The sequence below is a fragment of the Pelodiscus sinensis genome, chromosome 13, assembly GCF_052426305.1.
Source record: "Pelodiscus sinensis isolate ZL-2025 chromosome 13, ASM5242630v1, whole genome shotgun sequence".
NCBI lineage: Eukaryota > Metazoa > Chordata > Testudines > Trionychidae > Pelodiscus > Pelodiscus sinensis.
Window position 1 is genome coordinate 14,814,684 of NC_143064.1, and position 21,909 is coordinate 14,836,592.

Sequence of the window (21,909 nt, forward strand, 5' to 3'; positions counted from 1 at the left end):
CCTCTGCGTAGGGGAAGCAGTGGAGGGGGCACATCTAGTCATTAAGATTAATCGATGAGCCCAGGCTTATTGGTTAATTGTATAAATGATTACATGCTAACATCCAAGCCTCTCTAGGAGAGGCAGCAGCACAGGGGGTAGGCAGCTCTACGGGAGCCAGTGCTCTGAGGAGCCAATTTAAAAGCCGGCTCCCCATAGACATCAGCTTCTGCCTGCCCCCCTCCATATGTGTAAACGTGTAACTGCTAAGAAGTCCAGGGGTTACACTTTTACATAATTATGCATTAGTTAACATCCCTAGTATTGGCTCCTGCCTGCCCCCTATACCGCCTGTGGGAGGCATCAGGGGGGAGAGCAGGTGGCTCAACAGAAGCTGCCTTCCACCTGCCCCCACCCCCACTTGCTGTTTCTGATACTGAGACAGCAATGGAAGGGGTGCATGTAACTGTTAGGATTAACTGATGAGCCCAGGCTTATCAGTTAATTGTGTAAATGGGTAACTAACATCCCTACTAGCAACAGCATTCTGGTGGCACTCATATATATATATCTCTCTCTCTCATTCTCATTCTCAAACGATGCAGCTACCCCAATACTAAAATGCCAAAGGATGCCTACAAGAAATTAGCTTTTGGACCACAACCAACTGTCTCACATTGAACCCCGGCGAGATCAAAGTGATGCACATTGAAAAGAGGAAAAGTTTTGAAGAGGCAGCCAAGACATTGTTGCCAACTTCCATTGGAGACACACAGCTCCATTTGTCAAAGTGGTGTAAAGCTTCAAAGCTTTGAGTGACTGCTTGTTAACCCTGGAAAGCCAGGTGGCTTCAGTTTCACCTGCAGCTTGCTAGGAAATGCCATTCATTCCTCCCAGATGAGGATCTGGAAATCCATGTATTTGTCCCCTAAAACTCATAGTATCGGAAGCTAAATGTAAAGATGATGCACAGGATTCAGGTGGTATGGACAAGCTTGTGCTCAAGACCCTCTTCTGGCTCCTGGTCAGCTCCTGATGCCAATTTAGATCCTTGATCCTACTTTTCAAAGCAATTCTTGGGTCAGGTCCACATTACATTAGAGACCATATTTTAACCTTTGAATTTGTAATAGCTGCTGTCATAATCAGGAGTGCTGACCAGTACCTGGTGACTAAGGGGTTAACTCTGTTCCTAGCCAGGTATCTGGTCAGTCAATAACAATGCAGGTAGGAATTTCAAACTGGGACAAAGGAGTCTTTATCTTTCCCTCCTTTGTCTCAAAAGCAGAGAAGTTTCTTCCAGGTATTAAGAGAGATAGAAGACACTTCTCTCTCCAAGAACGGACTTCTTACAATGTGTAAGCAGGAAAAAGTTTAGCTAGTCCGTCAGGTTTTGTTGTTTTCCTGGTTTGGGAATTTGGAACTAATGTCTGAGCTGGTTAAGTGTTTGGCCTTCCTTTGTAACTAAGTTTTAACTCAGGGGGTTCCCTGCGAATCTTTATCAATTGGTGGCTCTTCCCATCTAGCCTTACTATGCTTGCAACTGTAGTTTTGTTGTGATAATAAAAGTTTGTTTTCTTTTTTTTTAATTAACCAGTACTGGTTGATTTTTGTGTCCTGGAAGGTCTGTCTGTGGGTCCCCTCTGTTTTTCCCAACTCCAAGCAAAATGGAGGTTGGGGCAGGGGAGAATTTTACTTCAGGGAAGAGGTTTCCCAAGTGATCTCTTCCCTGGTTTTTCTTGGAATTATTTGGGTGGTGGTAGCGGATTTCCCCAAATCCAGGTATTAGGATTTTGGGGGGAAGTTTTTTGTACCAGAGCCTGTAGAGTCAAGGTTTTGGAGTGCTTTTGCAGGCCCCCACTTCTGCATTTGTCATGTCACAGTGGGGAACAGCCTTGACAGCTGCGCTCCTCTGGGACAAATTGTAGATCGCAAAATTCAGATGATCTTACTATGGAGCAGTCTTCCAGAAGAGATCAAGCGAACCTAGAACCTGACCATCTTTAGGAAACCCTGCAAAGTCTCTCTCTTTGAGAAAGCCTTTCTGCTATAAGCAATACAATAACTTTTATTTCTAAAGCCTTCCCAACCCCACCCCACAGAATCCAAAACCTGCCCCCATAAAGAGAGAAGTACCAGAAACTCCATGAAGCCCACTAGAAACTTTGCTACTGATTTTCTATGGAGGGCGCTCAGATACCACAGTGACTGACAGTTCAGTCTTTAGCAACAAGTATAAGAACAGTGGTCTGGCCATTTAAATGCCACACATAGTTTCTGCACAGATTAAAACTTTAGCTAAACTGCAGATTGTGGTTTTCTCCTGGCCCATCACTTCACCATAGTCACATTAATACTACATTGAATTTTAACAGGAAACTATCCAATTTAAGGCTTTTTTAATGCATGCCACAGCACCCTAGTCTAATGTTAACCTTTCTCTAGTTCTTACATAGGCAACAATAGCAAAATACTTCAGCATTTAAAAAACCCAACAACTATGCACACAGTTTTCCCCCTTTTATAGTAGGAATGTGAAAGAGCAGAATTTGCTTTTCAAAGCACCTCTTCAGCAAGGAATGACTGAAATCGAGGTATGTAAAGCAAGCACACCGTAACCAAGATAGCTATTCAACTCATTCCTCTCCTTTCAACCCTGAAGGGAGATTGGAAATTATTTTACTGAACTTAAAATTTAGGTTGACAATCAAAGGGGTTGGAAAATTCACACTCCTGAGTAATGAACTTAAGCCAACCAAACCCCCAGGGCAGAAGCTGTGAAGTCAACTAAAGAATTCTTTAATCCAGCTCTTAAGAGGCAGTAGCTTTGTTGATGAATTACAGTAACAGTAAAACCCCTTCCATTGCTCCAGGAAGCACCCATACTATATTACAGGGCTGTGTCTACACTGGGCCACTTATTCCGGAAAATCAGCCGCTTTTCCGGAATAAGCTGCGAGCTGTCTACACTGGCCCTTGAATTTCCGGAAAAGCAATGATGCTCTACTGTACAAAATCAGCCGCTATTCCGGAAAAACTATTCTGCTCCCGCTCGGGCATAAGTCCTTATTCCGGAACACTGTTCCGGAAAAGGGCCAGTGTAAACAGCCCAGTAGTCCTTTCCAGAAAAAAGCCCCGATCGCGAAAAAGGCGATCAGGGCTCTTTTCCGGAAAAGTGCGTCTACTCTGGCCACAGACGCTTTTCCGGAAAAAGGGCTTTTCCGGAAAAGCAGCCTGCCAATGTAGACACTCCTTTTCCGGAAAAACTAAAAACGGAATAGTATTCAGTTTTAAGCAGTTCCGGAAATTCATGCCAGTGTAAACACCGCCCAGCAGTACAACTTCAGCACTGTAGCTGTAGCACTATACTGCCTGTAGTATAGACAAACCCTAGAGAGGGAAAGCTGTCCCGGAGATACTGAGTCAGGCAGAAGCTAACCCCTACATTCAAATTCAAAATTTTACCAAAGCAGTCTCCAAAGTCTTGGGTTTTTTGGATTAAATAGTCAAAAACTACCCCAGTAAAAGGGAGATAAAACAGAGCTCCTATCACAGTAATGATCTCCAAACTGCAAGAAAGACTGAGTTGACTCCTCTGTCGCACTTAAAAATTAGGTTTTTTTTGTGTCAAGGAAGAAACTACTGTAGCTAATTTACCTAAAGGGAGGTAACTTTGGTCAGTATGCTCTGAGCAACTGGTATAAATCGAATCCACATAAAGAGAAACCCCTGTAGATTATATATTAAAGTCTTCAATGTAATCAACTAATTACAGTAATGCACTCAATACTGACCAACTTAGGGTACATTTTAAAAGTGTGTTTCTGTCTGTTAAGGACAGTTACAGGACCATTACTAAGGGGATGTGAGCAGGTCACTGAGAGCGCTCCTACTCTTGTCACTCCTCCCCATTTCAAGGGAAGAGCTACACACAAACTTGTACCAAATGTAGCTCACACCATTTTTATTCTGGTGCAAATTTTACACATGTATACTTTTATTTCCAAGAAAGAGTTTTGTTCTGATTTAATTTAATCAGAAGAGGATGTTTATAATCTAAAATATGAGTTTCCACACACAGGACATGCACCAAAGCAACAAAAGGGCTGAATTACAATTTATTTTGTTAGCTAGGTTCACAGAGGAAAGTGAGTGGGTAGACCAGCCCTGAACTTCATCACTGCCATGTGCAACCTATTCCTCTATTTCCACCCAGAACCTTGCAACATACACTCTTGATATCAAGTTTTATGCTGAGACACATCTTAAATATGGCTTGATCATGCAACACTTAATCCTATATTCTGCTGATGGATCCAATATAAAAACAAAAAGATTAATTAATACAAATAGTTTCAGAGACTACAATGGGACATTCAATTCACTAAGTACTGTTCAAATATGAGATGCAGGATTGGTCCACACATTGTAATTAAAATAATCAATCTGGGTTCTCAAATATTTCACAAGATCTAAATTATTTTCTGCATTAATCTTAACCATAAATGAATCTGCCATGATCACAAATACTATATATTTGAAAACAAAACTTCCATGACAACAAACACAAAGAATATGCAGGAAAAATATGTTACAGAATCAAAAAAGGTTGAAAAGCATCCATTTGATTTAGGGAGATGCCGATTTTCTGGCACTGGTGCTCTGAGTTCAGGATATTAACTACAATTGCAACAACTGTCTTCTCAATGCAATGGAAGGTGGAAAGCGAAAGAAAGCTTCTGCTTTCCCAAGTATTTCCACTAGAGGAAAAGCAAATGTGTGTGGGTAGAAAATTATTGGAGAGTGATTTCATCCATGAGTAGCATTAGCAGGATCTCACTGCAAAAGAACAGATATGTTGTTCCTTTTTCACATTACAGGTGGGTGTTAAGATTCCCTATTGACTCAGTCAATAGGCAAAAAAAACAACCCAAAAATGCCACATGCATTGTAATAGCTGTAATTATGGCCTCAGTGTTGCTTTCAATTCCCAGCAGCAGTCTTTCCTTGTGAGGCTAATTAGAGGGTGATTAATACAGAGCATTGTATTGGGAAGATTATTAACAAATTCTGATTATAATAAATATTGACATTCCTAGTTTCTTTGATGTAAGACCGGATGATTTTTAATGTCCAACAAGTGACACACATAACAATTAAAAAAAACACACTTACGAAGACAGCACTATGGCAACGGCATCATTGAGAACGCTTTCGCCAAAGAGAAGGGCATACAGCTCAACATCAACCTGAAGCTCATGGAATATGGCAAGCACAGTCACTGACAAACAGAAAAATAGAGAGACATTGGAAAGGTGACATTACTTTTTATATTTACATATACTAAAGCAAACTTATCTTTTTTAGAATTCTGTATTTTAGTAGCCTGCTTCTCAGGACTTCTCTACATTAAACAGAAGATTGCCGCTGTCACAATTATCTTCCGGAGTTCAATTTAGAGAGTCTGGTTAAGACTCACTAAATCAAACTCAGAGAGTGCCCCTGCAAGCGTCGGGTACTCCTGCTTTTGTGTGAAATAAGGGAAGCTGACAGGAGCATTTGCTCCCATCGTCCACCTGCTGTGAGCACACTGCCAAGCTCAGTTCAAGGTAAGTGAACTCCAGCTACATATTCTACGTAGCTGGAGTTGCATACCTTAAGTCGAGCTGTCAGGACTAGTGTAGACCTGGCCTCAGGATCTTTCCTGTGCCTCCTCAACATTCTGTTTTATACAGTTAATGTTGATTTTTATGTACAGAATGAGGATGTGTTTTCCCCCTTTATAACACAGTTATCCCCCTTAAAAGTATTTAAAAAGGCCTCCGATCTCAGAAAAGTCCTGATTTTATCATAAGATCCTAAAAGTGCTGGTTAACATTTATATGGACCAACATCTAATGCATACTGGCACTTTCTTTGAATTTTGAGGTTATCTGGAAACAACAGGCCTTCAGTTACTTTGCTTTTACAGCAGTGCAATGGAAAATGTCATCTATTGTTTCTGCAACTGTTTGACTCCTGAGATTGTAATGAAAATGCACCAAGTTTTATGATCAGTCTCATGGGAATCTTAAAAATGTCTAGAATAAGCAAGATGTTATACACTGCAATCCTTGCTCTTGTGTCATGCAAAGTCACATGGAGGCATTTCTCATATAGACTTGAACTAATGCAATGTGACTGCCCTCTAAACCCCTTTTAAAACAATTACCATATGAAAGGCAAGAGACTCAGATATGCATATTTAAGGGGCTTTAACCCACTTGTACGCTAACAAAGGCATTCAGTGATTGAAATGAGATTCAAATCCACGTAATATTGAAGGAGCATAGGACACAATGATCAGAAACGGGTCAGTTCAAGAAAACATGCCCATTACAGCAAGGGATGCTAAATTATCGCTAAAATGCAGATAAACATGCTTAAAACGAAGTAAATCCCATTGAAGTCAATGAGACATAAGCATATGTATAACTACTTTGCAGAGTGGAATAATCTGTGAAGCACTAACTTTGTGCTCGGTACTGCAGAAGACACAGAATAAACCATCCCAGCACAAAAATATTAACAAATGGACAAGACAAAACACACTGGGAGAACTGGGAAAGGTATTTGAGTTCATATGTTAAAGTGTTCTAGTAAGGGGTAACTGTCAGTGTCACTTGTTGGCAGTATTAACTATCTAGGCACAACTTTTACAATAAATTGAAAAATACCACAATACAGTATAATAATGACCCAAAAGAAAACTGCTAATCTATGCTAAGAGGTTATGTTTTGTATCATTACGGTAGAAAACTGAGGTGATTATTTTAATTTTAAATGAAAAGTAGTTGATGGGTGAGAGGAAGAGGCAGAAATCAAAGTCCATCTGGCAAGAGTAATAAGGACAATAATTTTATTGCTCAAGTTGAGAAGAAGGCACAGTCATTGTATTTGCACAAAATCTGCCCAGTTTGTGCAACACAAGAAGTAAATCTCAACTTTTAAACAGGTCTACAAGGGTTGGCCACTGTGGCATATGGGAGGGTGCTTCTCAGCATCGGTAGAATTAGCTGCAGCTAGCTTGCTAAAAATAGCGGCATGGCTACAGCAGCACAAGCTACACACCTGACTGCAACCCCACCCTTGGTTATATACTCAGGTGGCTGGCCTGAGCAACACTTAGCCTTTGTAAATCTAAAGGGATCGGCAGACTGGAATAAGATTTTTTTTTAAATAATCACAATTTTTCTTGTTATGGTCAGCTCATATTTTAGATTAAGACCAAAAATCCATCCATACAACATTTTGAGGGTAGATATTGTCTAGCACATACCCTGAGAACACCTGGAATGCACACACTTTGAGCAGGGCTGACTGCTTGCAAAGAGTGCTACAGTGAGTGGGCCTGAACTAAATTCCAGTAAAATCAACAGCAAGCCTCCCAATGACATCAGTGAGAGGACAAAGCTTTGAGGGGGGAAGTTTAATATATAATTCGGCTGCGTCTAGACTGGCAAGGTTTTCCGCAAAATCAGCTGCTTTTGCGGAAAAACTTGCCAGCTGTCTACACTGGCCGCTTGAATTTCCGCAAAAGCACTGACTTCCTACTGTAAGAAATCAGTGCTTCTTGCGGAAATATTATGCTGCTCCCGTACGGGCAAAAGCCCTCTTGCACAAATCATTTGCGCAAGAGGGCCAATGTAGACAGCACAGTATTGTTTTGCGCAAAAAAGCCCCGATGGCTAAAATGGCGATTGGGGCTTTTTTGCGCAAAAGCGTGTCTAGATTGGCACAGACGCTTTTCCGCAAAAAGGGCTTTTGCGGAAAAGCATCCGTGCCAATCTAGACGCTCTGTTCTGAAAATGCTTTTAACGGAAAACTTTTCAATTAAAAGCATTTCCGGAAAATCATGCCAATCTAGACGCAGCCTTCAAGTATTATTTTTCTTGATGGAGATCAATTTTACCCCTAAAAATGAGTCATAATGTGCTTGAACTACAAAACTCAAGAGATGTGGCTTATGGCTTCTTTCCCTCTCTTCCCTCCCACCCAAAACAGAACAGCATTTTGGTAACATGTGAGGGAAAACAATGATCACAATATACCTGGGTCAGTAGCTGATACTATGGCACCAAACAGCAGACAATCTGTAAAGTAAAAATCTCCACCAAGTTGCCCGGTTACTTTCATCAATGCTACGCAGCCGTACATAATCGACCTGTTGAATAAGTAGAGACATGAATGGATATTTGAAAAGCGTGTGAATATCATTTTAACAATGTGGTTCCCTTGAATTTGCAAGTTTAACATGTAAAGTTACCTCAATATGCAATATTTTATTTAATATATATTTATATTAAACAAAGACCACGGAGTTTGACAGGGTGGGCAAAAGCCCTCAACTCCTATTTAATCCATACACAGTGCTGTATGTGTGGTTAGCAATAAATGAATTTAACATCTGAACTACTCTGTGCATAAAGCTACTTAATACACAGAGTTTGACAGGATAAATATGTGAGCAGCTGGCGAAATGTGTAACATAGACCATCTTACCTCCCCAATCTCAAATGGTTTGATTTCTATGATATTTTATATGACTAGTCAGTATAATGACCTTTCACTGACTTTGAAACGAGCCTTGCTCCTATTTTCTTTATTTCCTTTCCTTTTTTTAAGACAAATCTGTATGGAGGCTGAGCTTGCTTTCATCTTCCACAATTCCCTCTTGAAAGCATCCTATGTAATTTTCATATTTTTACTACTTAGAATCAGAATTAATTCCCTCCAGCTACATATATTAATACTAATAAATAAAATCACAGCATGGCACAACCTACAACATCCAGGAGTAAACCAAAGCCCCATTAACTTGCCAATTTAATACATCGCAGTAATTCTCCCGCTTTCTTGCAATATTCTAAGAGACATTTGCAAACACATTTGTTACAGCTACTGTTATGTATACACATAGGCTGTGTCTACATTGGCACCCTTTTCCGTAAAAGGGATGCTAATGAGACACTTTGGACTTGCAAATGCCGCGGGGGATTTAAATATCTCCCGCGGCATTTGCTTGAACATGGCTGCTGCTTTTTTCCGGCTCGGGGTTTTGCCGGAGGAAAGCGCCAGTCTAGACGGGATCTTGCGGAAAATAAACCCTTTCCTATTCAAGTAGGAATAAGGGATCTTGCGGAAAAAAAGCGGCAGCCATGTTCATGCAAATGTCACGGGGGATATTTAAATCCCCCGCGGCATTTTCAATTCCAAAGTGTCTCATTAGCATCCCTTTTACGGAAAAGGGTGCCAATGTAGACAGAGCCATATTGTATCCTAGTAGCTAAAGGGCATCACATTACTAATCACAGGTTAGATTGAACACAACATGTGTGGGGAAAGGGAAAGGCATGATATAGTTGGCTTTCTGGAAAGCAGGGAAAATGTACAGATTATTTCAATAGGTTTATCCTGTGTTATTTATAGCAACTCTTTCTACCCCAGAGGAACTTCCATATCTTTCGTGAAGAAAATTAAAATAAGTGATTATATTTTTTAAAATGTACATAATCTTATAGGTCTGTGTTGCATTTCTCCAGGCGAGTAGCATTGTGCCCTACCACAGTCCAGAAAGCACAACAGCGCTTTCTGAAGCAACTTCCTAAACCCTTAATCCCTCTGGGAGTTTTTTAATACTGTTAACACTAAAACGACTCTTGTAGAAACCTTTATTCTTAGACCAAGATTTCAGTTTAGACACTACTACAGTTCAGATGCTTGGGAATTTTTTTAAACCACTATGCAGTTTGTGTGACACTCTATATTTCATACCAGTGTCTCACTAGTTATTCATATCTAATAATTTTTTCACTGATTCAGTCTCAGAAGTAATACCTGGTATTTAAAGACCTTTGAAAGTATCTGGAAACCTTTTAAATCCCAGTTAGTATTTTTGAATCAATATTTTATTTATTTCAGTACTGTAAAAATCAGAAACCAAGACATACAATATAATATTTGCCAGACCCTACACGATCTGCATTACCTCTGAAAGGCAAGCAAATTGTTTCTTTAAAAGATTAATTAATATTGGCAGGGAGGTTAAATATCTTGTCAGAGCTGGGATTAGAACTCGGGAATCCTGGCTCTAAATTCTGTGCTCAGACCATATCACCCCATCTTGCACTGTAGACATCTTTAATGTTGGGTAAGGGAAGACATGATTACTGAATAGGTAGATATCTCCATACTAATCTAGCCATCATAGGTAACAGCACCATAGCTGTGTTGGCACAAGCTAACAACCTAAGTACCAGCCCTCCATATTAAGAGCCCTTCAAATCCATACATCTTGACTTTATATCTGCAGATGTGGAGGAAGATATCTGTGGATCATTTTTGTGGATATGGATCAAATCAAAATTTTGCATCTAGAGACATTCACATTTGTAGATATTTGCTTTATATCTGCAGATGTGGATGCAGATATTCGTGGATCATTTTGCAGACACATTTGAATCTGCACAGGGCTCTATCCATACTGCCAAACCTTGTAGGTGGACATCAAATACTCACCCTATCATAAAACAGGAGATAGCTGTTCCAAGAAAAGCATACGCTAGGATTGACCCCAGGTTTCTGAAGAAATGCCTCTAGAAGAGATAAAAACCACACTGCATTACAGCTGTACTGATCCTTTGTTTTCAAACCATTTTTATGTTCCTTTTACCACATATATTAAGAACACCGCTTAATACAACATCTCGTTTTGTACTTCGTCTTTGTGGCAATAAACGTGTGTTTATTCAGCACGTACAACAGTGGGCCTTGATCCATGGCTCCTAGATGCCACTGAAATACTACTACAGGTTCAGCCTCTCTAGTTCGGCATCCTAAGTACCTGACCAGTGCTGAACCAGAGAATTTGCTAGACCATGGGAGGTCAATATTGTCCAGTAGCATTACCACTGCTTACTGGGCTCTTAGAAGACATATAGGACTAAACTAGAGCTAAATAACAACACAGAACACTGAGAGCCAGGACTGGTGGCTGTAAACAAACTTTATGGGACCCTGGAAAACTTAACCACACCAATGATAAGTGGACATCTGGCTAACTAAAATCATGCCAGACCACAGATGTTGCTGGACCAGAGAGTGCCAGACTAGAGAGGTTCAACCTGTACTACTAAATAATAATAATAAGTTTATTTTAGCAGCTTTATTAGCAGACTGCTGGTGCTGGCGACTAGGGGATTTCCAAGCTTGGAAGGATTGCTTCCTTTTACATGAGTCAAACAGGCTCATGTTTCCTTCCTTACATATTAGCACTTTGGAGATTTGGCTAGGACAAGGAACAATCTGTTACTCATTTGAAACCTGCAAAAAGGCTTCACATGACCTAATTTGATTTAAGTTCTTTCAAATGGTTTGTGACAGCTACCTTCTGGGGAACTCCAGGGGAAGCTTATGTTCTCCTTGGTGGCCCATGCAAAAAAGCCAAGTTCCCCTACCTCAGCTTTTTGTAAGCCTTGATAAAAACGACCTCACTAAATTCTGCTTAGGAGGAAGCTCTGATCCATACACAATATGCCAGCAGGTACTGGACCCATATCTCTGACATGGCTATAGCATCCATTTCCACAGTCTTCATTGTTTTTTACAGGAACTCACATAACTAATCATTTATGCTTGTGTGTTCTGAGGTGAGATAGATAGAGACAGAAATTTTACAATGGATCAGTCATTCAAGCACCCTCACATATGAGTGCAAATCTGAAAAACTTGAGGTTTCAGACAAATATTGGGCAAGCCATAATTATATTTTTTAAGTTTTTCTTGTTTTTTGCATACATACACCACAGTATAGGACAGCACAAGAACATCTGTGCTTAGTCACTACGCCAATCAACGCTCTAGAAATAACTAAGAGAACAAAGGACCGTGCACCGCAAATGAGGCCCACTAACCTTTGTTCTGCGTTACTCTACTTCCACAGCTGTAAGCATTTAAATACAACAATCTTCAAATAAGTGAAATGCAATGAGACATACCCTTTTTAAGCTGTATCCAGCATAAAATATAATTGGAGGGAGTAAAATATTGAAAAACACTTCGGGATCAAAAGTCACCTATTTAAAAAGAATAAAATGTGTTGAAGTCAAGATTTCAGGAGACAAAAAAGACCAGTCATCAGAATATGTTACATATTTTATATATCAGACAAGAGAGTTTGGCATGAAAACTACAAGACAGACAGAGTAAATTGAAATGCAATCCTTTAATGTGTACCTTTTGCAATAAAGTTAGCTACTGCTGAAACAATATATTAAACATTCTGGTTTACAGTTTGGACACTATGCTGCCCCCACTGCAGTAGAGAACAAACCTGGGAATTGGAAAGGGAACAATATTGGGCCCTGTTTAACAAATCCTCTATTGGACATTTGCCAGGAACTATGCCATGCAAAGTTTCCAAACACTAAGCAGCTCACCTTTCTCAGCATTTCATTATCTTGAACATTATTCAGTTCATGAGGGCCGATTTCCCCCTTCAGGGTATACTCATAATATTTCCCACTAACATTTACTAACAAAGTAGCTGGACTGGTTTGCACTTGACAACTTAAGGTCACATTATTAACGTCACTGGGAACATGAATTCCATATCGAAGGATGACGCCCATCAGAACACCTGGAAATAAAAACACAATATTAGCCATGCAACATCTGCAAATATTAGCCATCAAAATGTCACCTGAAGATGTGAAAGATCCACTCTGTATTTGTGCTAGTTCCTCACCTACATCTCAGAAGGAAATTCATCACAACGTCTTCCTAGTATACTGACCTGCAGAATACACATATTGGTAACACACTGCTTCTCAAGGGTGGAAAGAATTAGCATTTCCTAAGATGTGGCTACTACATCCAGGAAACACACTGCCAGGTGTGGGCAGACAAGCCATATACATCTCAATGACTAGTAACTCCCATGTATACACAGGGCTGGCCCGAGCCATTCGTATGCCCAGAGCCCCTGGAGCGTGGCGCCACCCCCGGGCACCCGGCACATGCGTGGCCCTGCCTCCACCCGGTCTGGCAGCCCTGCGCGGTAGACCGGTCAGCCCGTAGCTTAGCCCGGCTCTGTGTATACACTTTTCTCCATGATGCCTTCCCAAGTGATAAACATTTATATAAAAGAAGAGAATAAAATACCTATACTGATAGGGGGAAATACAGAGAGATTGTTGTGTATTATTTTTATAATATGAGGAACACATAAGTATTATGGTATTAGAGCAATGAAAAATTTCTAGTCAGGATAAAAAGTTGTCTTTCAGGTTGATAAAAAAGGGCAGTATCACTTCTAGAATTCTAGGTGGAAATGAGTCCTGCCAAGGCGTCAGGAAGGTGTTTAGTGCAGTGTAGCATCTGGAAAGGAGGAAGAGGAACACTGATGAGTTTAGTTTCAGACTCCCTTTGTTTGACCAGTCAACTGTGTTGCAGAGAAAGGGCCTATATATGTTGCACAGCCATGCTTACTGCACAAACTCACCAGTATTAAAGTTTGAGTGAAAGGTCCAGCTTTGCCCACAAAAGCAAGGTGACTGAGAATTGCTGAGAGGGGTTCCCAGCATAAAGAAGTTCTTGTCAGGCTTTTGCTCTGGCCTAGATTTGTCAAGTGCCAATCGGGGAAGCGGCGTGAAGCTTCCTTTGCCCTGTCCTGGCCCTGCGAGGAGCCTGTGGCACTTCAGTGCCACGTGCTGCTCGCAGGGTGGGAATAGGCTTCCCACACTCCCCCAACCCCAGGCCCTGATTGGCTTGGGGGTGGAGGAACATACCAAGCCTCTTCCAGGGTAGGGGTGCCTAGTGGGAAAGGGGGCAAAGGGGGTCTCCCATCCCCAGACCATGATTGGTCTTGGGGTGGGGTAGCCCCGCCCCTTCCTGTTTAGGCCCTGCCCCTTCCAGGGTGGCCCAGGGCTACTTACAAATTTTTGAAGTGGCCCCCGGGCAAAAATTATTGCCCACCTCTGTTCTAATGGATGTAGCAGACTGGTATTGTGAAGAATAAGATGATTCTGGGCAACCCCTTCCAACCCAACATATGCCACACCTGTGCTGGTTTTTGCTTTGCTTATTTAGCAGTTTTACAGTATCCACACTCAAATTCTGACAGCTCAGAAATACAGCGTCCAATTATGTGGCAGTCTGAGGACTTCCAGGCAAAGATGAAGCTTCAGAAATTTACTCTGTGTAGATTTTAGCGAGCCACTGTTGAGCAATCAGGGTCTGAACAGTCTCTACCGCACTTCACGAGATTAGGCTCCATTTTTGCTAATCCCACAGTCTGAAGATGAGGCAAATTTCCAATATTTCCCTGCAGCCACAGAGGCCAAGAATGGCCCAGGATTTCCTATGTGAAGAAGTATACATTTAGTGTTATTCAGTCTGCTATTGATTCTCTAAATTCAGTTAAGGAAAGTGCAGATGGAAAAAAAAATCACATCACAAATTAGTCTAGGATCCAAATTACGTGACTCATCCTCTAGAAATGAAAGGGGAGCACCACTAGGCTGGGATAAGGGGTAACAGTAGGACAAAGAAGACAACTTCAAGAGAGAAGTGGAATCAAGAGAAGTTTTGAAAAAACAGTGTAATTGTCACCTTAGCTGACACACCAGGGATTTCTAGAAATAAAAGCATGAGCTACTATAGCTTGAGCTAGAAAAGTAAGTTTCTGTATCTGGGACTAGAAAACCATCCTCTGTGAATCGGGGGTCCTGTAACAAACGCATCAGTGGGTTAACATTATATTTTGCATATTGCTGGAAATAACCTTACTCGCTTTGTTTCAAAATTAATGAGAAAATAGAGCAGCAACGCTCAATAAGATGACTGCATAGAAATCACAACTTTTGGATAGTGTTTTCCACATTTTTTGTTGTTGATGACATTTGCAATAGGATAGCTACCAGATCATTCCCAAGCACCTAATTGTGCAACGCCAATTAAAAATAACAACCGAGAGGAAAACTGAAATAAGAGACATTTAGTGTTAGTTACAATATTCAGTGCTGGAGGCTACTTTTCAGTCTTAAACATACACTTAATAAAGGCTTGTCTAGACTAAGATTTGTGGTGAAGTTATAACTTGACTGTTCCTTCCAGTTCAACTTTAACTCTCTTTCTGTTCATGCTCCTATGCACCTCAATGTGTTGGTTTCAATCACATCATCTCTATTACATTCGTGCTCATGAAGCTCCACAGTAAGGCAAGATTCCAATACTGATCTAAAGCAGTCCTCCAGTATTACTACGCAATGCACGACAAGGTCATCTATCTGCCCATCTTCCTGCTCTCTATTTCATCTGTCAGCTCGTGGTTCCTGAAATATCGGCAACTACATAGTGCACCTTACTCTGGTAACTCACTGAGAAGTCTCATTAGCTGTAGAAAATATGATACCAACTCTCACTATGGCTCAACCCAGGACTCCACACTCACAAACAGCCAACCAATATGGGGGGAAGGAAACTAACAAGCAGAAAGAGACGGGGTGCTGCCTTCTGGTCCCATGGAATTGGTGAAGGGATGGACTCTGGGAATTGTCAATCGAGTGTCCTTTCCAGGCATAATCCCCACATGCAAGACAAGCTCCAACAGAAAGCCATGTAAAAATCAGCTGGATCCAGGAACTCAGGGATGCTTCTATAAGGCCATCTCACACCTCAAATAATTATGCTATTTCCTACTCGATCACTTCATTGTAGAGAAGTATTCACAGGTGGAAGTGTAATTTGGAATGGCCAAGTGCTCTTACCAGGTGAACTAGAAGTTTCATCTGTTCAAAGACAAACACGATCAGGGAGATTTCCAAAATGACCCAAAAGATTTAGGAGCACATGTCCTTCAAATGCCCAATCACCCATCCTTAAATCAATGGGATCTCTGTTTCTGAATTCCTCCTGTGCTTCTGAAAGCACCACTTCAAATGTTTGTCCACATTTGGGATTTCTGAATCCTCAATGTAGGTACACTGCACGTGTGCAAACCACACTTTAGAGAACTTCAGCACAGATGAAGTGGTACAAAAATCCCTAAGGGTATGTCTATACTGCCGCCCTAGTTGGAACTAGGGTGGCTAATGTAGGCATTCGAACTTGCAAATGAAGTCCGGGATTTAAATATCCCGGGCTTTATTTGCATGTTCCCGTGGGCCGCCATTTTTAAATGCCCTGTAGTTCGAACTACCTGCCAGCGACTACATGTGACACGGATTAGGTAGTTCAAATTAAAGCTCCTAATTCAATACCGTTACTCCTCATTGCAGGAGGAGTAACACTAGTTCGAATTAGGAGCTTTAATTCAAACTACCTAGTCCGTGCCACGTGTAGCCGCGGGCAGGTAGTTCGAACTACGGGGCATTTAAAAATGGCGGCCTCCAGGAACATGCAAATAAAGCCCGGGATATTTAAATCACGGGCTTCATTTGCAAGTTCGAATGCCTACCTTAGCCACCCTAGTTCCAGCTAGGGTGGCAGTGTAGACATACCCTCAGAGACAAGTCCTAGGGTCAATTCTTACATCATCTCACACACAGACCAGGACCTCCTTTCTAATATTTATGTGTCAGATATTTATAAGGGAACAACTGCATCTTCTTGACAGTCCATTCTGCAAGATTACCTATTAACTGATTTCCTTACAATGACATTTGTAACAAATTAAACAGCTTTCAGTGTAGGTATCTACACAGAATACTGAAAGTGAAACAGATTGGTAGAATAAGTAATAAAGAGGTCCTTGCATGCCAGAACTACCTAGATCAGCCTGGCAAAAAACAGTCTGTAGGCTGGATCTGGACTGCCAAGCCACTGGATCCAGCCCAGAGACATGGAGAGGAACCCCAGGCACACTTCCTGCTTGCCTCACCCCACCTGCATGCCATTCAGAATTGTAGCCGCCAGGCAGTTTTGTTTTAAAATCTGTGAGCCTGAAGGGGACTGGGGAAGGTTTTAGGAGTTCCTCCCGCCTGCAGCACAATCCCGCAATCCCATTGACTGTTTTTTGGACAGAAACTGCCCAATGAAAGCTGCCTGTTTCAATAACAGACAGCCAAAAAGCACCACGCCCCTTCCCCCTTTCCCTCCCCTATCCCTCCTGGGCTCGTAGTTATTCACAGAGCACATGGCTGCAGCCTGTGCAGGGACAAGGCAGGCAAGGAGACTGCTTCAGGAAAATGCTGGGCTGCTGGCTGGTAAGCCTCCTGGCCACAGCCTGCCTCTGGCATCCCAGCCCTTCCCTCCCCAATCCTCTGCCCCTTTCTTGCACCCATATCCCCTCCCAGATGTGGCATCCCAATCTCCTGCCCCAGATCACAACCCAAACTCCTGCACCTCAATCCCATGCACCCCTCCTGTACACCCCAATTCCATGCCCTTGGTCACAATCCATCTCCCTGCACCCGAATCCAGTGCCCCAGGTCACAACCATCTTCTTTACCCAAACTCCTTCCCTTACCCCAGGCTCTCTTCTGCACCTATCCTCCATCCCAGACCCCGCACCTTCACCATTAATACTATGGAAGAGTGAGACCCTCAACCATTTTTCAAATTCTTGGAGTGGCTCCCCATAAAAAAAAATTATGACCCATCCCTGACCTAGAACAATACAAGCAGGACGAAAAAAGAGCGAGCCATATTTGGGGTGTACTTTAAGAAAGCCTAGTAACAGGCTACCAAAATATTTTGTTGGCTACCCCAGGGCAAGAGATAGAGCAACCACGATGGAGGCACACTCCATGCCTGACAACAGCTGAAATAGTGTTATTACACTGGAATATATATACACAGAAAAATGAGCCTAGGATAGGGATGACAGGTGCTGTGTGACTTTTCACTCATGCATCTGATGGTGCAAGAAGAATGATGATGGTGGTGGTTTAACTCTTTCCAGTGTACTGCAAATACTCCTCCTAACATGGTAAATATTATCTCCATAGTGCAAATAGATAAACTGACAGAAAGACACTACTCAAATCTCAGCCTAAGTATAAACCAGCCACAGAACCTCGAATTCTATTGCCCAATGAGACATATTACGTTGTTACACATCCATTACCACCTAGAAGTTCCCTAGTTTCACCAAGCTGCAACACAGAACTTAGTGTAGGCAGTGGTTAAGAACTCCAGTTCTCTTACGCTTTGTGCAGTTTAGCTCTATATTAGAAATACGACTAACGTTCCAGGCCAAGATTTTAAAATGCGTCTAGTGATTTTGGGTGCCCAACTTGAGATACATTAAATGAGGCTAATTTTCAGTGGGAGGAACTCAGCACTTTCTGACACTGAGGATCCACTCGGATGCCTTAAGTTGATCACCCAAAATCACTAATCATTTTGATAAATGTTTGGGTCCCCAGGTTCATACTTTCATAGATGAGAATATGACCTCCAAGATTCATGCAGGCAGAGCTCTGCACAGGGCCGCATTGACACCATCTCCATAAGAGAAATCACAGGGTTAGGGCCTATACTTGTAACCTCTTTACTGTAAGTGTCAGATGGGCAGGAATTATATAAACATTTTAGCGCAGGGCTACTCAACTTTGGAAGCCCCGGGGGCCACAATGATACTCACAGTACATGCCGAGGGCCACAACTTAAGTGTGGTTGCATATACATGCAAATATATGCAAACAGCTTCTTTCACACTGGCGGGCATGAATACAAAGATTAAGGCAAGACTACACAAGACGCAGGCTCCATTTAAGTCACTCCTGCTGATATTAATAAAATGCAATATTTACCTGATTTCCACCCCTATGACAGTACTTTCAATGAGCAATGACAGTCCAGGAATTTAACTACTAAAACACATATCCCACCTGCAGGCCACGTGTTGAGCCCCGCGTAAAATCAAACTACATTGCGGGCCGCAAACAAATGGGCTGCGTGATGAGTACCCTGCTTTAGCGTGATACCTTATGGATTAGGGATGTTAAATTTCGATTAATCAGCTAATCAAGTAGTTGATGGAATATCCATGGGGGGAGCTTGCTATCCCGTCTCGCACCAGATCCCGACTGTTGCACCTCTACTTGAGTCCCCGCTCACTCTGGGTTCCCTGCAGCGCCTCTGCGGGGCTCTTACTACATTTGAAAGAGAGGCGCAGCAGTCAGGATCTGCTTTACTCCCTGCTCATGCCATTTTCCCTGCTGCGCCTCTGTCTCCCCTGCTCCTCTGTGGAGACCGTGCTGGGGGAAAATTGGCTTTTAAGCTGGCTCCCCCCAGCACCAGCTCCCCCCACCCCTACTGCCCCACTGCCCCTGATACAAAGGTGGGGGGAAAGCAACTGGTTGACTAGGCATTTGACTACTCGATAAGCCCAGGCTTATCGGGTAGTCGACTAGTCGCTTTCATCCCTATTCTGGACATTAGATGTGTAACATCTCTAGTCTTGATACAATGCAATATTTTTTTTCAAAAAAGTTTATTAACACGCAGTGACATGTTATATACATACCTCCCAGGCAAAGAACACAATTTAAGATCTGGGCAAATCTCTTTCATCCTCTTAGCCTAGTGCACTTTCCTTCCACAGTTGCCAGAACTATGTGAAATCAGGTGTCTCTGCACTAAGGGACCCTTTTAACAGTTCACCCACCCCATATTAAGAGACCTCTCAATATTAAAAAAAAAAAAAAAAAAAAAACTACTTAAAATACAATGTCTTGCAACTTTTAAAGACACACACTTCAGCTATTATATAGGCTTTTCAAAAACACCTGGGTTAGGGTTAGGTCAACCCCTCATGGCCAGATCTTTCTTATGCAGGAATGGTACAGTAGATGCTGATGTCTCATTGAGGGAGACCCCAGATGGGTATTTTCCTGGTCAGTCTCACCATAGATCTGATTCCATCTCACGCAGAAAGTATATGACTATATAGTGAGTAGGCCACTCCAATGCAGGAAGTGCTATGATAGGGTTGCCGGGTGGGTGCTAAATCACGGGTGTTGGGTGCAAAATGCATGGAGGGGGGTTGAGTCCTGCCTGGTCTCACGCACGCAGTGTTCCCAGGGATGGGTCTGACACGGAGTGGGAGATGGGGTTGTTTGCTGGATGGCTCAAAAGGATGGCTGGGTCCTGAGAGAGTCTCTCACCACAGGAAGTTACCCGGCAGACCTTGTGCAGTCAATATGCCAAGACGTGGGTGTCAGAGGGGTGGGGTAAGTGTTGGGTGCTGTGCGCCAGCTCCAAGGGTGAGTCTGGCTGGCTTCTGTGTGGCAGCTCAGTAGCCAAGCAGTCGGGAGGGTGTGGGGTATCCCTCACGGTAGACATGACCAGGTTGGCTTCAAGCAGGAAGTGCACATAGAGGGTGCCCACTATCAACTGGTTGCTGGGTGGCAACTGAGAAACTTTATGTGACAGTTCAGGGGCTGGTTACTGGGGATGGTGGGGGAGCAGGTGCTATCTCCGGGGAGGGGCGGAGGGGACTGTTGCTAGGCAGCAGCCCTGGGCCGGAGGGCAGCTCAGGGGGCTGGTCCCTAGGCAGCAGCGGAAGGGTGGGGGTGTGGAGGTGGAGCCGGGGGGGGGGGGGCTGAAAGCCAGCTCAGGGGGTGGGGGCTGGGTGACAGCTGCGGGGGGGGTGGGGGCTGGTCGCTAGACAGCAACCAGGGGGCGGGGGTCGAGGTGGCAGCTGCGAGGGGCGGGGTGCTGAAGGGCAGCTGGGGGGGGGCAGCTGCGAGGGGCGGGGTGCTGAGTGGGAGCCGGCGGCTGAGGGGCAGAGCCGGGGGCGGGGCCGGCGCGCGGCGCCCCTCACCGTAGATCATGGCCAGGCCGGTCTCGTGCAGGAAGCGCGCGCGGCGGTGCTTGAAGAGCCAGATGGTGAGGATGGTGAGGGTGAGCAGCAGGATGAAGATGAGGAGGTTGGCGCTGTCCTGCCGGTGACTCTCCTCCGCCGCCTTCTCGGACACGATCTCCTCCTCCAGGGCCACGGGCCGGGCCACCTCCCCGCGGGCCGGCGCCGCCAGCAGCAGCAGCAGCAGCAGCGCCCGCACGGGCAGCGCCACGGCCATGGCTCCGGCTCCGTCCGCAGGGCCCGGCTGGCAGCGGAGCTGTGGGCAGGGCTCGGCGCAGGCGCCGGGGCGGGAAGTGGGGCGGTGCCGGGCGCGCGTGGGGAGGGGCATAAGGGGCACAGGCCATGGCTGTCGGCTGGAGGCCCCCGGGGAAGTGCGACTTCTCTAGCGAAGCACCCGCCGTTTCACAGCCAGCCTAGCGTGTTGGGAACCCCGCATTCCTAGGCTTGCCCATGCCTAGCATCCGGCAGCATCACACCTGCCTGGCACCGCGTAAAGCGAGACTGCGGAGTTACCCATCCTTGGGGGATGGCATGGCAGTGGTTCCCTACTCTACCGTGTTTGTCACTGGGAACAAAACATGGGTCTGTTAAAAAATTCCCATTGAACATTAAGAACATATGTTCTTACGTTGACGGGTCCGTTCATAACTCTGAGGTGCTGCTGCACCCCAAAATACCACAGTATTTCATAAGCTCTGCAGCTGCAAAGCTCAATCCAATGGCAGCCAGTCAGTGGGATCTAAAACTCTTCTGTGTACACAGTCATTGATGCAGTGTAATTAATGTGACTCTCTTCATGTGTGAGCTATCTACCAGGAACACAGGATATATGCTGATATAACCCTCACCACCATTGGGCTCTACTGGAGGGACAGTTGGGAAAATTAGTAGGCTGTCCAGTTCTGGGTTCTAAAGCCAGGAAACTGAACGTTCCCAATTTTGTGAGGCCAGCTGTTTGGGAGGGACAGGGGCAAAGCAAGCCTTAAGGGTGAGTTACCCAGGTGACTGCAAATGGGTGTCATACTCAAAGTGGTGCTACTATGCAGCACAGAACCATGCCGCTTAGGTTGTCAGTAACTGCT

The 21,909-nt window shown here is 43.7% G+C and overlaps 1 protein-coding gene across 1 annotated transcript in view; it reads right to left on the reverse strand.

Annotated features, from left to right (window-relative positions):
- The window catches only part of SLC9A6 (solute carrier family 9 member A6), a 42,523-nt gene extending 21,403 nt beyond the window's left edge, over positions 1-21,120 (reverse strand). Inside the window, exons 1-6 of the mRNA XM_075941028.2 lie at positions 20,789-21,120; positions 12,456-12,655; positions 12,015-12,092; positions 10,537-10,613; positions 8,070-8,182; positions 5,155-5,260 (exon numbers count right to left, since the gene is read on the reverse strand). Of these exons, the coding sequence (XP_075797143.2) occupies positions 5,155-5,260; positions 8,070-8,182; positions 10,537-10,613; positions 12,015-12,092; positions 12,456-12,655; positions 20,789-21,044 (830 nt within the window). The 5' untranslated portion in view covers positions 21,045-21,120. The remainder of the gene's footprint in view (positions 1-5,154; positions 5,261-8,069; positions 8,183-10,536; positions 10,614-12,014; positions 12,093-12,455; positions 12,656-20,788) is intronic.
- Between the last annotated feature and the right edge of the window lie 789 nt (positions 21,121-21,909).